Source organism: Primulina tabacum, chromosome 16 (assembly GCF_025594145.1).
Source record: "Primulina tabacum isolate GXHZ01 chromosome 16, ASM2559414v2, whole genome shotgun sequence".
In the NCBI taxonomy this organism is placed as follows: Eukaryota; Viridiplantae; Streptophyta; class Magnoliopsida; order Lamiales; family Gesneriaceae; genus Primulina; species Primulina tabacum.
In genome coordinates, this window is record NC_134565.1 from 8,741,597 (window position 1) to 8,758,538 (window position 16,942).

At 36.6% G+C, this 16,942-nt stretch overlaps 1 protein-coding gene across 1 annotated transcript; it reads right to left on the reverse strand.

Moving 5' to 3' along the window:
• Positions 1-200: 200 nt before the first annotated feature.
• Positions 201-1,004, reverse strand: LOC142528333 (uncharacterized). The gene has a single exon (XM_075633376.1). The coding sequence runs from the start codon at positions 1,002-1,004 to the stop codon at positions 201-203; it is 804 nt and encodes a 267-aa protein (XP_075489491.1).
• Positions 1,005-16,942: the final 15,938 nt, after the last annotated feature.

The window sequence follows — 16,942 nt, forward strand, 5'->3', positions numbered from 1 at the left end:
TCAGAATTTTATGAATGCATATCGATTGATTAATTCCCTTTATGTCAGCCACTTTCCAAGAAAACACACTCTTGTGCTCCTTGAGAACTTCCAACAATTTTCCCTCCATCGCATCTGTCAAACAAGACGAAATAATAACAGGCAAATTATTATTCTCATATAAATATACTTATTTCAGATGAGGCGGTAGCGGTTTTAGCTCAAGGGTTGGTGGCTTCTCTAGGCTTGACTTCTGAGGGGACCAAATCTCTTTGATCTCCCAACTCTTCTAATCGCATCCTGACTTGTTTCTTCCATGGAGGATTGGAATTTAAATATGCCGCCATTTTCGTCTGTGCTTGGTCTAGCTCGTCCTTGTGCAACTCACTCGTGAGTGTGGCCTCGAGTGGATCCATCATAGCATCCTGCACAACATTGCAAACAAGTGAATCAAAAAAATAAATTATAAAGCAATCATCAGTGTGTATTGTGTGCTTAAGAGCATTAAAAACATCAAACTTAATCTCTTCCTTTCCCACTCGTAATCGCAACTTCCCTTCTTGTGCATCGATGAGAGCTTTGCCCGTATCAAGTAATGGTCTTCCTAAAATTAAGGGCATTTCCATATCGTCTTCCATGTCAAGTACCACAAAATTTGTAGGGAAAATAAATTTCTCCACTTTTACCAGAACATCCTCAATCACTCCAGTTGGGTACTTGACAGACCTGTCAGCCAGCTGCAATGACGTCCTAGTTGGATTTGGCTCTCCAAAACCAAGTTTCCTAAGCACAGAAAATGGCATCAGATTAATACTTGCACCGAGGTCACATAAAGCCTTATGGAACACGACATCACCAATCATGCAAGAAATAAAAAAATTCCCTGGATCTTTTATCTTAGGTGGGATCTTGTTTTGTACCAAGGCCGAGCAATTTTTAGTCAAGTTCACCATCATGTGGTCTTCTGATTTCCTCTTATTTTCCAAGATATCTTTTAAGAATTTAGAATAACTAGGCATCTCCATCAGCGCGTCAACAAAAGGAATATTCATATGCGATTTGTTAAAAATTTCAAGAAACTTACTGAATTACGCAGCAATCTTAGCTTTCTTGAGTGTTGCAGAAAAAGGTGGAGAAATAAAAAATTTTGACTGTGTAGTGGGTGCAGGTGAAGAGTTAGCAGACTTACCTATGGGCAAGTCAGCTGCTTCCTCTCTTTGCTCTCTCCTATTTCATTACCCTCTTGTTCAAGCACTTTTCCATTCCTCAATGCAATAGCCTTCACTTGCCATTCTGATTATTTTCGGTGTTGCTTGGCAAGGTGCCCGGCTCTCTACTAGTGATCATCTTAGCCTACTGCCCTATGTGATTCTTTAACCCTTTTATCGATGCATCATGGTTTTGTAGTCTAGTTTTGGTAGATGAGATAAATTTAGACATCATCTTCTCCAAATTACACTTTTCCTCTCTAAGCTCAGGTCTATACATCGGTTGCTTTTCATACTATTGTCCTCCTTGTGGGCGACTCTAACTGTTTTGACCACCCCATGAGAAGTTGGGATGTTGCCTCCATCCAGGATTATATGTATTCGAGTATGGATCGTTCCTAAGACGGTTTTCAGTCCCCACATGATTTACTGGTGCCTCGTCTTGCACATAGAAATGATTTCCGTCTTGAAAATCCTCATCAAAATGTTCCCCTCCGCATTTATCACAGAATATCTCTTGAAAGCGCATCTCCGTCTCACTCACATTTAAACTATCTATATTTCTATTCAGTGCTTCTAATTGTGCAGTAACAGCAGAAAAATCAGTAACCTGGTGAACTCGTATAATTCTCCTCTTATTGTTTCTTTCAGATTGAGGATGATAACCGCTAGCAGCCATCTCCTCCAGTAACTCGTATCCCTCTTCAGCAGTTTTTCTCAAAAGATTCTCACAGGCCGCATCATCTATCATAGTACGATTAGAAGGTATTAGTCCATAATAAAAAGTTTGTACAACTAACCAAAGAATCAGTTCATGATGTGGGCATTTTTGCAGTAAATTTTTGTAGTGCTCACATGCCTCGTAAAGTGACTCCTGCTCAAATTGGGAGAAAGTGGTTATGTCCAACTCGCATTCATGGTCTTCGATGGAGGAAAATATTTCATGAGGAATGCCTTGGCCATGTCTTCCCAGGTCGTGACTGAAACTATAGGCAAACAACTCAACCAAGCTTTAGCTTTGTCTATCAATGAGAAGGGAAATAAGCGTAAACGTATAGCATCATCAGAAACTCCATTATGTTTGAAAGTATCTCAAATTTCCAAAAGCTACTTTGGAGTGTTGGGGTGAAACGTCTGCTTATTCGTTTACTTAAAAAGTACTAGAATTTTTTTTTTGCCAACCTCACATAGCATTCGGCCGAATCATAAAATACTTTGGAACCATTTTAAAAGAAAACAACCAACTATTTTATCAACCCAAAAATATTATTTGAAAAGTTTAGCCCATACTAAACCTCTCAAAAATCTCTCAAAAGCATAAATAAAGTGTCGTAAAAATCTTTAATGAATAATCATAAACTTAAATGCGGAAAATAGAAGCGCTGGTCCTCGGGTTATCTGCACCTTCAGTCCAATCAGGTCAACCATCAAGACCTGCATCTAACTCACCTGCATCAAACACACCTAGTGCGTCTAAAGACTCAATACGTCATATCCTTGATAACAAGTAATACGTAATACAGTTAACATATAACAGTGAAAAATACTTGTACTTAAAATATCGTTTTCATGAAGATGCATAAACTTTAAAAATAACCATTTTCATAAACATTTTCATGATGCATAAACTTTAAACATAAACATTTTCATATAAACATAATCATATTCATATTCGTATCCATATTCATATCAACGTATTCATATCATCATATTCATATTCATGTTCGTGTTTGTTGAATTCAGATCGTTGATTGTGACTTTCGTCTTCATATACGTGTTGGGCGATGGATCCATCTACATGTAATCACAGTACTGGGCGGCAGGGGACACCAGCAACATTCTCACCGGTCAACTGGGCCCTGGCCTTACGTATTAACATATCATCATATATATATACATATACATATCCGTATCCAAGGAAACACGATCGTCGGGCTCCCACTGGGACCATAACCCTCACGAAATTTCCAACATATCATCGTATTAGTCACAATCCCTTCACGTCCTTCAACATATTACTATCACTCAATAAAAATCATATATATACGTATCATTTTTATTTTTGAAACCAAGCATACAACATTTCTTTTAAATGTTCACTAATTAATCCATAAAAATCCATGAACATTTAAAAATCATGATTTAACATATAAAAATTCATAAACATCCATAAACATTTTAAAATAACATTTTTACATCATAAACCTTTAAAGTAAACATTTAAATCATAAACATTTAAAATAAACGTTTTGACATAAAAATCCATAAACATATAAAATTCCATAAACATTTAAAATAATAATTTTAACATGTAAACATTCATAAACATTAAAAATAATCATATTAGCATATAAAACAGCATTTAGGACACTGTCATGACGTTTACTAATTTCTAGGTATAAAAAGACCGTTTTACCTCTGGACGTAAAATTTCATGTTTTTGACTTTTTCTTAATTGCATTGACTCTAACATGTCCCAAATAATTATTTAAGATTACATGAATTTTCTCATATTTTATTTAGCTTAAATCGAGGACTTTTAAATTAATCTTTAAATATGACGTATTAATGCGTTTTAATCCCGAATTAAACAAAACCTTAATATAAAATTCCCAAATGGAAAACTTAGACTTTTAATAATTATTTAAGTTTAAACCTAATTTTTCATAATTTTATAAAACATAAAACTAGGCTTTTCAATTAACTCGTTAATTAGCGTTTCGTGCGGCGATTAAATCCCGAATAAATCTAAAACTCATTATTTTGATCCCAAATTTTTAAAATAACATTTTTATGATTTATTATACCCTTCCAAGTCATGAGCCACACCCGTGGTCCCATGGATTCATTTTTAGTTCTTAAAATCTCGTTTTTGACACCTATTTGAACACACCGAGCCATCTCCCAATTCACTCGAGCCACGCCCGAGACGCCTTGAACCAAAGCCTAGCCAACCCATCTAGGAACCCTAATGACCAAGCCCAAGCCCCTGAACCTAGCCTTGGCTCGCTCAAACTCACCTGGAACTCGACCCATGTTTCTGCATGTGTGCGTGTGTGTGCTTCCTTTTTAAGTCTAGGACTCCTAACCCAACTAGGACTCTCTCAGCCGAGCAACCACCAAGCACACCTATCCCTAACCACCCATGGACCACGCCCAAACCATACCTAGACCAGCCAACTCCTTAGAACCCAGCAGCAAAGCCCCTGAACCAGAAGCACAACCATGCGCATCCCTTGCTGTCATCCTCACGATTTGCACTCTTGGTTCGAGCCAGCAGCAACTCAGCTGCCCCAGCCCCTAGCCCGACCACTGCCCATGACCCTTGGACCCTGATGAACCACCTAGCTTGCCCCCAGACCGAGCCGCGATCCCCTCTTCTCTCCCGAACAGATTCTGTGCGTAAATATGGGAGGAGTCCCACTACGGGTGGGCTCCTTCACCAAGCCTAGAACTCGAACCCTAGCCACCCTAAGACCCATCCCAACCCCATACCGAGACCACCCCTGACCCTGGACGAGCCCTGGTCGAGCCCCCAAGTCCCTTGCACAATAATCGAACCAAAGCATTAAGAATAAGCCAAGCAATCCTACGTTTCTTTCTCCTGTTGCTGCCCACAGTTCCAGCTTGTTTCTATTCATGTTGCAGCATTTTGTGTGTGATTCTAGGCCCTTGAACTTGTGTAAAACAATCCCATATTACTTCCTAATCATGGCAGCCCCTTAGGTAGATGAAATCCATGGTTTTTGGATCAAAATACATGTTTTAAAAATCACTCAATATGCATATCCGAAAATCTTCAAAGTTGCAACTTGTTTTCATGCAAATTCAAACATAAATACATAATATGGTGTGATGATGAGTAAAAGGAGAATATGGCGTGCCTTTGTGTTTTAAACGCACAATTATTCATTGACGATTGGCGAAGAACGGAGCAAGACCTTGGCTTGAACTTCTACCTTGAGTTCCCTCGATTTTTCTACCAAATTGTGGTGTGTGTGTGCCGTAACTTTGAGTGGATTTTCAGAAAAGTGAGGCGTGTTGTGGCGTGAACTTTGTGTAGGTTTAGGGTGAGTTTTGTATAATATATACTAATTAAATCACTAACAAGACTTTAGACCTATTAAGCCAACCTATTAGGCCCATTAGTCTTAATTAGAATTTAGCTAAAATATTAAAAATATTTTTGGTAAAATAAGTTTGTGAATTTATTAGCCGGGTTGCAAAAAAGTTCGTATTTTTATTGAAAAACCTACACCGATAAAATTTATGTTCCAGCGTATAAAATCACCTCAAAACTCCTTATTTTCAAAAATAAGAAAAAGCATCACCCTTATTTTAAATAATTAAAAACAATTATTCCATAAAAATATTTTCTATTTTTCAGCCCTCGGTCTCCTTTTCTCGATCGCAATTCGAATAACCTTTGAAAAATACATTTTAATGCAACCATGTTGAAAAGTATATTTTAAACATGTAAATATTCAACACATAATTAATTTATGCAATTAAAATATTTAATTAAAATACACAAAGAATTTAATAACTCGTGCATGTGGTTCGCGTGGACTTTTAAATTTTCGGGGCGTTACAATCTTCCCCCCTTAATTTGAATTTCGTCCTCGAAATTAGCTTACCTTTAATGACCCAAAGTTTAGACTTAGTTCTCGTATCCCAAAAATCCACGCTTCCGCGGCGCTACTCTGATAAAACTTAAGTTCTAGAATGTCCTTACGTCTCCTTGATCTCAATTAAATTTTTCCTTCTAAATCCTTATTTGCAAATCGCAACTTAAAAAGTCCCATAATAACTTAGTGCTGTTACTATTATAACCTCGAATTTCAATTTTTCTTACAATTCTCAATATTCAAAATGGATGACCACCCTTATCGTATATTACTTTCCTTATTTTATACCCACAATGTTCTTCAACTTATCAAATTTCAATCTTAAAATCCCAAACGCATCCTCTAACGCTTAGATTTTCAAGCTTAATATCGATTCATCCTTAAAAATCTTTGATTAATATTCCTTATAACATTATAACCAAGGTATCCCAAAGTTCCAAATATTCTTAAAAGTCTAAATCATCAAAAATTCTTATCATTTAACCCATTCAATTATCATTTATTGCTAAACTAGTTCCCAAATTCTTTAGCAATTGCAAAAATAAATTTTTAATTTCCTCAAAAATCATCCTAATTGGTTCTTAATTTCAAAAATCCTACGACTAACCCATAAGTTCTTGGCATTCTTAATTTCCTGCTACGAGTTTCCCATAACATAATTTCGATAATTTTAAATTTATTTACCCAATAATCAATTCTCATAATCAATCTTAGCTTTCATCAAAATTTAAAATCTCAATTTATACATTTTTTTACTCCCAAGTCGTTGCAAATCCTTAAATCATTATTCCTCACGTCTAATTCCAAAAAATTAATTCGACTAATAACCATGGATCATAATATTTTCTTAGAAAATCTACGTGTCCCAAAGCATTCATAATATTCACGATTAACTTATAGCCCAAAAAGTATAACGTCAATACTAAAACCCAAAAATCAACATAGTCCAATTCCACCACGAAGCCAACATGCATTAAAATCAAATAATTTCTTATTTCATATCATATCGTCATGCAGGTAACATCATACTGAATCACATAAAGCACAAAAACTTACAACTTTGAGGCTTGATGACTGATCTTTCCTGCGCTGATGGTGGCACAACCCTTTACAGAACCATTGCTCTGATACCAATTGAAACGTCTGCTTATTCGTTTTTTTAAAAAGTACGATTTTTTTTTTCAAACCTCCCATAGCATTCGGTCGAATCATAAAATACTTTGGAACCATATTAAAAGAAAACAACCAACTATTTTATCAACCCAAAAACATTATTTGAAAAGTGTAGCACATACTAAACCTCTCAAAAATCTCTCAAAAGCATAAATAAAGTGTCGTAAAAATCTTTAATGAATAATCATAAACTTAAATGCGGAAAATAAAAGCGCTGATCATCGGGTTATGTGCACCTTCAGCCCAGTCAGGTCAACCATCAAGACCTCCATCTAACTCACCTGCATCAAACACACCTAGTGAGTCTAAATACTCAACACGTCATATCCTTGATAACAAGTAATACGTAATACAGTTAACATATAACAGTGAAAAATACTTGTACTTAAAATATCGTTTTCACGAAGATGCATAAACTTTAAACATAACCATTTTCATAAACATTTTCATGATGCATAAACTTTAAACATAAACATTTTCATATAAACATAAACATATTCATATTCGTATCCATATTCATATCAACATATTCATATCATCATAGTCATATTCATATTCATGTTCGTGTTTGTTGAATTCAGATCGTTGATTGTGACTTTCGTGTTCATATACGTGTTGGGCGATAGATCCATCTACATGTAACCACAGTACTGGGCGGCGGGGGACACCAGCAACACTCTCACCAGTCAACTGGGCCCTGGCATTACGTATTAACATATCATCATATACATAAACATATACATATCCGTTTTCAAGAAAACACGATCGTCGGGCTCCCACTAGGACCATAACCCTCACGAAATTTCCAACATATCATCGTATTAGTCACAATCCCTTCACGTCCTTCAACATATTATCATCACTCAATAAAAATCATGCATATACGTATCGTTTTTATTTTTGAAACCAAGCATGCAACATTTCTTTTAAATGTCCACTAATTAATCCATAAAAATCCATGAACATTTAAAAATCATGATTTAACATATAAAAATTCATAAACATCCATAAAAATTTTAAAATAACATTTTTACATCATAAACCTTTAAAGTAAACATTTAAATCATAAACATTTAAAATAAACGTTTTGACATAAAAATCCATAAACATATAAAATTCCATAAACATTTAAAATAATCATTTTAACATGTAAACATTCATAAACATTAAAAATAATCATATTAGCATATAAAACAGCATTCAGGACACTGCCATGACGTTTACTAATTTCTAGGTGTAAAAAGACCGTTTTACCTCTAGACGTAAAATTTCACGTTTTTGACTTTTTCTTAATTGCATTGACTCTAACATATCCCAAATAATTATTTAAGATTACATGAATTTTCTCATATTTTATTTAGCTTAAATCGAGGACTTTTAAATTAATCTTTAAATGTGACGTATTAATGGGTTTTAATCCCGAATTAAACCAAACCTTAATATAAAATTCCCAAATTGAAAACTTATACTTTTAATAATTATTTAAGCTTAAACCTAATTTTTCATAATTTTATAAAACTTAAAACTAGGCTTTTCAATTAACTAGTTAATTAGCATTTCGTGCGGCGATTAAATCCCGAATAAATCCAAAACTCATTATTTTGATCCCAATTTTTAAAATAACATTTTTATGATTTAATCTACCCTTCCAAGTCATGAGCCACACTCGTGGACCCATGGATTAATTTTTAGTTTTTAAAATCTCGTTTTTGACACCTATTCGAACACACCGAGCCATCTCCCAATTCACTCGAGCCACACCCGAGCTGCCTTGAACCAAAGCCTAGCCAACCCATCTAGGAACCCTACTGACCAAGCCCAAGCCCCTGAACCTAGCCTTGGCTCGCTCAAACTCACCTGGAACTCGACCCATGTTTCTGCATGTGTGCGTGTGTGTGCTTCCTTGTAAGTCTAGGACTCCTAACCCAAATAGGACTCTCCCAGCCGAGCCACCACCGAGCCCACCTGTCCCTAACCACCCATGGACCACGCCCAGACCATACCCAGACCATCCAACTCCTTAGAACCCAGCAGCAAAGCCCCTGAACCAGAAGCACAACAATGCACGTCCCTTGCTGTCATCCTCACGGTTTGCACTCATGGTTCGAGCCAGCAGCGACTCAGACGCCCCAGACCCTAGCCCGACCACTGCCCATGACCCTTGGACCCTGATGAACCACCTAGCTTGCCCCCAGACCGAGCCGCGATCCCCACTTCTCTCCCGAACAGATTCTGTGCATGAATATGGGAGGAGTCCCACTTCGGGTGGGCTCCTTCCCCAAGCCTAGAACTCGAAGCCTAGCCACCCTAGGACCCATCCCAGCCCTAGACCGAGACCATCCCTGACCTTGGACGAGCCCTGGCCGAGCCCCAAAGTCCCTTGCACAATAACCGAACCAAAGCATTAAGAATAAGCCAAGCAATCCTACGTTTCTTTCTCCTGTTGCTGCCCACAGTTCCAGCTTATTTCTATTCATGTTGCAGCATTTTGTGTGTGATTCTAGGCCCTTAAACTTGTGTAAAACAATCTCATATTACTTCCTAATCATGGCAGCCCCTTAGGTAGATGAAATCCATGGTTTTTGGATCAAAATACATGTTTTAAAAATCACTCAATATGGATATCCGAAAATCTTCAAAGTTGCAACTTGTTTTCATGAAAATTCAAACATAAATACATAATATGATGTGATGATGAGTAAAAGGAGAATATGGCGTTCCTTTGCGTTTTAAACGCACGATTATTCGTTGACGATAGGCGAAGAACGGAGCAAGACCTTGGCTTGAACTTCTACCTTGAGTTCCCTCGATTTTTCTACCAAATTGTGGTGTGTGTGTGCCGTAACTTTGAGTGGATTTTCAGAAAAGTGAGGCGTGATGTGGCGTGAACTTTGTGTAGGTTTAGGGTGAGTTTTGTATAATATATACTAATTAAATCACTAACAAGGCTTTAGGCCTATTAAGCCAACAATTTAGGCCCATTAGTCTTAATTAGGATCTAATTAAAATATTAAAATATATATCTTAAATAAGTTTGTGAATTTATTAGCCGGGTTGCCAAAACGTTTGTGTTTTTGTTGAAAAACCAACACCGATAAAAATTACGTCTCGGCGTATAAAATCACCTCAAAACCACTTATTTTCAAAAATAGAAAAAAAGCATCACCCATATTTTTGAATAATTAAAAACAATGATTTAATAAAAACATTTTCTATTTTTCAGCCCTCGGTCTCCGTTCCTCGATCGCAACTCGAATAATATTTAAAAACATATTTTAATGCAACAATGAAGAAAAATATATTTTAAACATGCAAATATGCACAACATAATTAATTAATGCAATTACAACAATTTAATTAAAATACAAAGAATTTAATAACTCGTGCATGTGGTTCGCGTGGACTTTTAAATTTTCGGGGCAGTTACATGGGGTCATCTAGTGCTTTTCCCCGAACTGTACTACATTCTTAATCATTTGGATGATGGCAAGCTTGATTTCGAATTGATTTGCCTGCACAGTTGGTCGCACAATTCTTGGGCGTGTTCCATCAAGCGAAGGCTCTGCGCATACGCTAGCATGGGTATGCACCTTGGCTCCTTGACTTGTAGGTCTTCATGATGCTCTTCCTCACGCTCGTTCATGTTCATCATGTCCTTGAGCCTTTATTGTTGCCTTCGTCTGCGGAAGATTCTTTCGATTTCAGGATCAAAATGATCGAATTTCAAGTTCAGTGATGTTGGCATGTACCCGAAGATATATCTAGAATAAAATACGGAGTGTCAGCTCAAGAAAAATAAAATAATATGAAAGAAAATAACTGAAAATAAAATCGTGAATAAATAGTCCCCGTCAATGATATCAAAAATTTGATTGAACAAAACTTACACTTTGAAATTCTCAGTAAAAAGTAAATAAAATTCAAGCTCGATATAATTGAAAGTGCACGATGTTAAGTAATAATATAGTGTACACGAGTACGAATATCGTTCCTCCATAGACTGCATTTCTCTGATATTGTTTTCAGCTATGTTTTCTTTAGCAAACGATAATCCATTTGAGTGATTAACTAAAATACTTAAATGAATAAATAGTTGAACGCGAACAAACAAGATGAAATAAATATTTATAATCAATTTCAGTTCCAGATGAATTTTCATCTTTTCCGCCATTTTCCTGCACATTCATAAAACTTGGTCAGCGGTGATCATATGCAACAATTTCAGATAAAATGAACAAAATACGGACTTCATATACACAAAATGATGCAGACTAAGACTCAAACGATGAAATAAAATACGTAAATAGGACATCAATCAACTGCAAAGATCGATTGTCAAAATCCTTATCTGCATCCAAGGCATGCACACTATTCTTCAACGAATTTAGCCAAATACATAGAATAATTAGCTACAAGATCTCATGATATGGAGCTGAGTATGGCTACAAGTGGATAAGATGGGCCTCCGGCTCAAGAACATCGTATAACTAAAGAAAGAGAATGTTCCAATGAAGGGGGAAAGTCTTTCTCCAAGACACCGACCAAAGAATCTATGACAATTAATGTGAAACATGTCAATGTAAAAGGAATAACAAGTGATAAGAACAACCCAAAGAAAGCAATCTCGCAAAAAATAGAGCGGAGAATATTGATTTTAAAAGATATACAAGCGAAGTAGTTGTTGGATCTCGATTTTCTCGTGCCCAAAACGCAGCGAAAGTTTTATAAATTTTCAGATCTTGACATTCAAGATCCTTTTGGACACTCATATGGTTTTACAATTAAACATTTATAGGAAGTAAATCATTACCTTTGCTGAACAATTTTCACTTGGCTCCATCTACGTCAGTATAAGCGAACGTAGCTCTTGTTCTATATCCCACGTACGTTTTTCAAATCTTCTTTCTTTAATATCCTAATCAGATCCACGACTAGAAGATTTGTTCCTCTTTCAAATAGCACTAGAATATTTGAAAGAACTTTTTACATTGAGATCAAAAATTTGAGTAGATGACTCAAATCTCTTTTTCTTGAAAAGTAGCCAAAATAAAATTCGAGGAATTGTACATGTACTTCTCGTTCATCACCCTTGAGAATTGGAGGCTAGGTCAACTTTTATTTCCTTAAAAACAAGTGCCTTCACCTAAATTTCATAATTAACATTAATGAGCTTGATTAATTAATTGGACTAGTCCACTAGTTTAGTTAATTAATCAAAGTCCATTAATAACTTTAATTATTTAGTATGTTGGACTTGTACTCCTACAAGCCCATTAAACATATTCCCACTATATTTAATTTAATATTTAATAAACTCAACTTTTGAGTTTAATAAATTAAATCAATTATAAATTCAACATTTGAATTTAATATTTAAATTATAAATTCAACTATTTGAATTTATCACTTCCAAAATTTAATATTTAATAAACCCAACTTTTGAGTTTAATAAATTAAATTCTCAAATTCTATAAATTCAATTCCTTGAATTCATTCTCTCCAAATTTTATAAATTCATAAATTCAACTTCTTGAATTTAATATCTTATAAATTCAACTCCTTGAATTTATTTTCTCAAAATTTAATTATCATTAATTCAACTCCTTGAATTGATTATATCATAATATAAATTCAACTCCCTGAATTTATTTTCTCAACGGGAACAAATGATCCAGTACTTGTGTGACTCTCAATGGTTCAAGGATACTGCTAGCCATGAGTTCACAACTCTTTGTGATTCATAATAACATTTATTCTTATTCGGGCTTACCCTAGTTAGCCTCATTCTTTTCATCAACACCTTGATCAAAAATGTTCAGAACTCATTTATGATTGCACCCATCGGATCATGGTAAGAGCGTCTAGTAGCATCGCCCCATGATCCCCTAGGTATCACTGATAGTGCCTGCAAGAACCAGTCGATTATGATTAGCGTACAGTACGGTTCCTTCATCTCGTATATCCCGATCGAATCTGCAACCATTGGTTCATCGAAGGTTGCATAATAATTCGATAACAATGTGATAACTATAAATAGTGGCATCGCATGTGCGGTTGGAGAACTCCTTCTCTAACGTATATCTCATACTCTGGCCAGAGATTCCACGCACTATTATTTCATCATATCACATAAGATATCCACACCCGTAGGCGAGTGGTGAATCCCCGACTACAATGCACCGGCTCCTATATGTGTCGCAACTGTACCCAACCTCGTCACCTGATGACTTTCCTGGAGCCGGTAAACGAGTCAAAGCACAGCCCTAGCATATATAGCCTCAGTGTTGTCCCGGGTCGTAAGGACTAATGGTTTACAATCATAACCACAGACTTATCCTCTCGATGAATGATAACCACTTGGAAAGTCCGAGGGAGAGTTGTTCAGTATAATCATCATATGACTACCCATCTGCATGTTTGGACATCTCCATGCCTTTACCAAGAAACGCAGTACACAACATCACAGATGCTAGTCTCGAGCTCAAGCGACTTTTATCCCTGTTTTAGGCGGCTGAATCGACTAGGAACGAATTTAGAATATGCAGTGTTTACAAATGAGTTTCAACATCGAATTACGTTTCATTTGTATTAAATCATAATCAAGGATTATATCTATGCTGTTTGCATGGGTATATAGATAAAGTATAACAAAACCATTAAAAGTTAAATTATATTAAAATAAAGATTGTTTATTACAATTGAGTCAATAAAATCCCTAGCCAACCGTTGGCTTGCAGGACATCTACTCTAACAATCTCCCATTTGCCCTAGAGCCAGCTACCCATAAACTTTAATCCCATTGCTTCGCGATGCACCTCAAACAATGGTCCTGGCAAGGGCTATGAAAGTGGATCAGCAACATTATCTGCAGAGGGGACTCTTTCGACTGATATGTCTCCTCTTCGCACAATCTCCTATATGATGTGGAACCTCCTCAGTACATGTTTGGATCGTTGATGAGACCTTGGTTCCTTTGCTTGCGCAATGGCACCAATGTTGTCGCAGTACGTCGGGACTGGATCAACTCCATTAGGAATAACGCCCAACTCTTGGACAAAATTCCTCATCCAAACTGCCTCTTTGGCTGCATCAGATGCAACAATGTATTCAACTTCAGTGGTGGAATCCGCAACGGTGTCTTGCTTGGAACCTTTCCTAGAGACAGCCGCACCATATAGCATGAATACAAAACCAGAGGTCGATTTCGAATCATCTACGACACATTGGAAGCTAGAATCCGTGTAGCCTTCCAATTTCAATTCTCCACCCCCATAGACCATGAACAAGTTCTGTGTCCTTCTCAAGTACTTAAGAATATCTTTCATGGCCTTCCAATGCAATGCACCCGGGTTCGCCTGATATCTGCTTGTAACACTCAGAGCGTAAGCAACATCAAGACGTGTCGATATCCTACCATACATGATACTACCAATGGCATACGCATATGGAATACGTGTCATCATCTCTATCTTTACATCAGTCTTGGGGCACATTGCATTAGATAGAGTAACACCATGACACATTAGTAAATATCCTCTCTTGGACTCTTCCATAGAGAATCTATGTAGAATGGTATCGATATAAATCGCTTGGGTGAGCCCCAGCATCCTTTTGATCTATCTCTATAGATTTGTATTCCCAATACATAGGATGCTTCACCCATGTCTTTCATGGAGAATTTACTTGCTAACCATATTTTAGTTGATTGCAATAATCCTACGTCATTCCCAATGAGCAGGATATCATCAACATAAAGTAGCAGGAATGTCACTACACTCCCACTAACTTTCTTGTACATGCATGGTTCCTCAGGATTCTTAGCAAAACCAAACTCTTTGACAGTGCTATCAAATCTCAGGTTCCAACTCCTTGATGCCTGCTTGAGACCATATATTGATCTCTGAAGCTTGCATACCTTATGCTCACTTCCTACTGATGTTTATCCCTCAGGTTGAGACATATAAATTTCTTTTTGATGTCTCCATTGAGGAATGCAGTCTTTACATCCATTTTTCATATCTCATAGTCATACAATGATGTAATGGCTAGTAGTATTCTAATGGACTTAAACATAGCAACTGGTGAAAAAGTTTTCTCATAGTCAACTCCTTGCCTTTAAGCATAACATTTTGCAACCAGTCTTACTTTGAAGTTCACTACCTTCCCATCCGCCCCAAGCTTTCTTTTGTGGATCCATTTGCATCATATCAGAAAGATTCCCTCAGGTGGATCCACCAATGTCCAGACTTGGTTTGAATACATAGAGTCCATTTCAGACTGCATGGCTTCAAGCCATTTGGTTGAATCAGTATCAGATATTGCTTCTTTGAAATTCATTGGATCACATCCAACACAATGCTCATCACGGCTTTGTTCATGAAGAAGCGTATATCTTGCAGGTGGTCTAATAACACTATCAGACCTTCTAGGAGCTTGTACTTCAACTACTGGTTCTTGGGAAATGGGTTCAACTTCTATAGTTGAGGGAGTATCTTGAATTTCTTCAAGTTCTATCATCTTGCCTTTTCTATCTAATAGAAATTCCCTTTCCAAAAATGTGGCATTTCTTGAAACAAACACTTTTGCTTCATTGGGATGATAGAAATAATATCAAACAGAATTCTTTGGATATCCTACAAAGTAGCACAAAGTGGATCTACTATCCAATTTGTCTTCCACTGTCTGCTTCACATAAGCAAGACATCCTCATATTCTCATGTAATAATATTTGGGAGTTTTACCCATCCATATCTCATATGGTGTTTTATCAACTGCTTTAGTATGGACATTATTCAACAACATTGCCGCAGTTTCAAGCGCAAAGCCCCAAAACGGTAGAGGCAATTCAGTGAATCCCATCATGGATCGAACCATGTCCATCAAGGTTCGATTTCGACGTTCAGAAACACCATTCAATTGTGGTGTTGCTGATGGAGTCCAATATGAGAGAATCCCATTCTCTTTTAGATAACCCAAAAATTCAGCACTCAAGTATTCTCCATCTCGATCAGATCGAAGTACCTTAATACTTCTTTCTAGCTGATTTTCTACTTCAGATCTGAATTCTTTGAACTTTTCAAATGCTTCCGATTTGTGTTTCATCAAATAAATATACACATACCTCGAATGGTCATCAGTAAAGGTAATGAAGTAGGATTGCCATATTCTGTGCTAACACTTAGCGGGCCACAAATGTCTGTGTGGATCAAATCCAATAGACCATGCGCACGTTCCACGTTTCTATTGAATGGAGTCTTTGTCATTTTTCCTTTTAGACATGATTTACAAGTAGGTAGAGAATTTATGTCTGACAAGTCAAACATGCCTTCTTCCACTAGTTTGTGCATCCTTCTTTGGGAAATGTGACATAGTCTAGCGTGCCATATTTGTGTGGGATTTGGATCATCTAACTTTCTTTTGTTTGTTTGTTGAAATCATGTTTACTTGGACATTCACTTATCATTTTCAGAACATTTCTGGCACATATAATTTCTTATGTCCGGACTTCTTGTAGTGAAATAAATATGTTCTAACTTATCGGGCTTTGTAGGCCTTTTAAGTGTCTTTCAAAGTTTGCCTCTTATTGGGATTGTTTTTCTTGTGAGGGGCAGAACATTTCTTTCCCTTACCTTGTGGGCCATTTTCGTCTGACGAGAGGCCTATAAGAAAAACAATAATTTCCTGTTTTACGGTGATCTAATAAGTTATAAGCATATTGACTAGCTCTTCAAGGCAATCATCTATCTTATTCAAATTGAAGTTCACCATAACCCCGTCAAATAAAGAAGAGAAAGACAACAAATTGATGTCATCAATTAACTTGTTAGGAATCACATATTCCAGGCCCACCACATTTTCAATAAGCCCAATCATATGTACACCACGCTCATGGGCCAGAGCCCCATCTTGCATGCTTGTAGTCATGAGCTTTTAAAATGGTGCGCATCACAATAC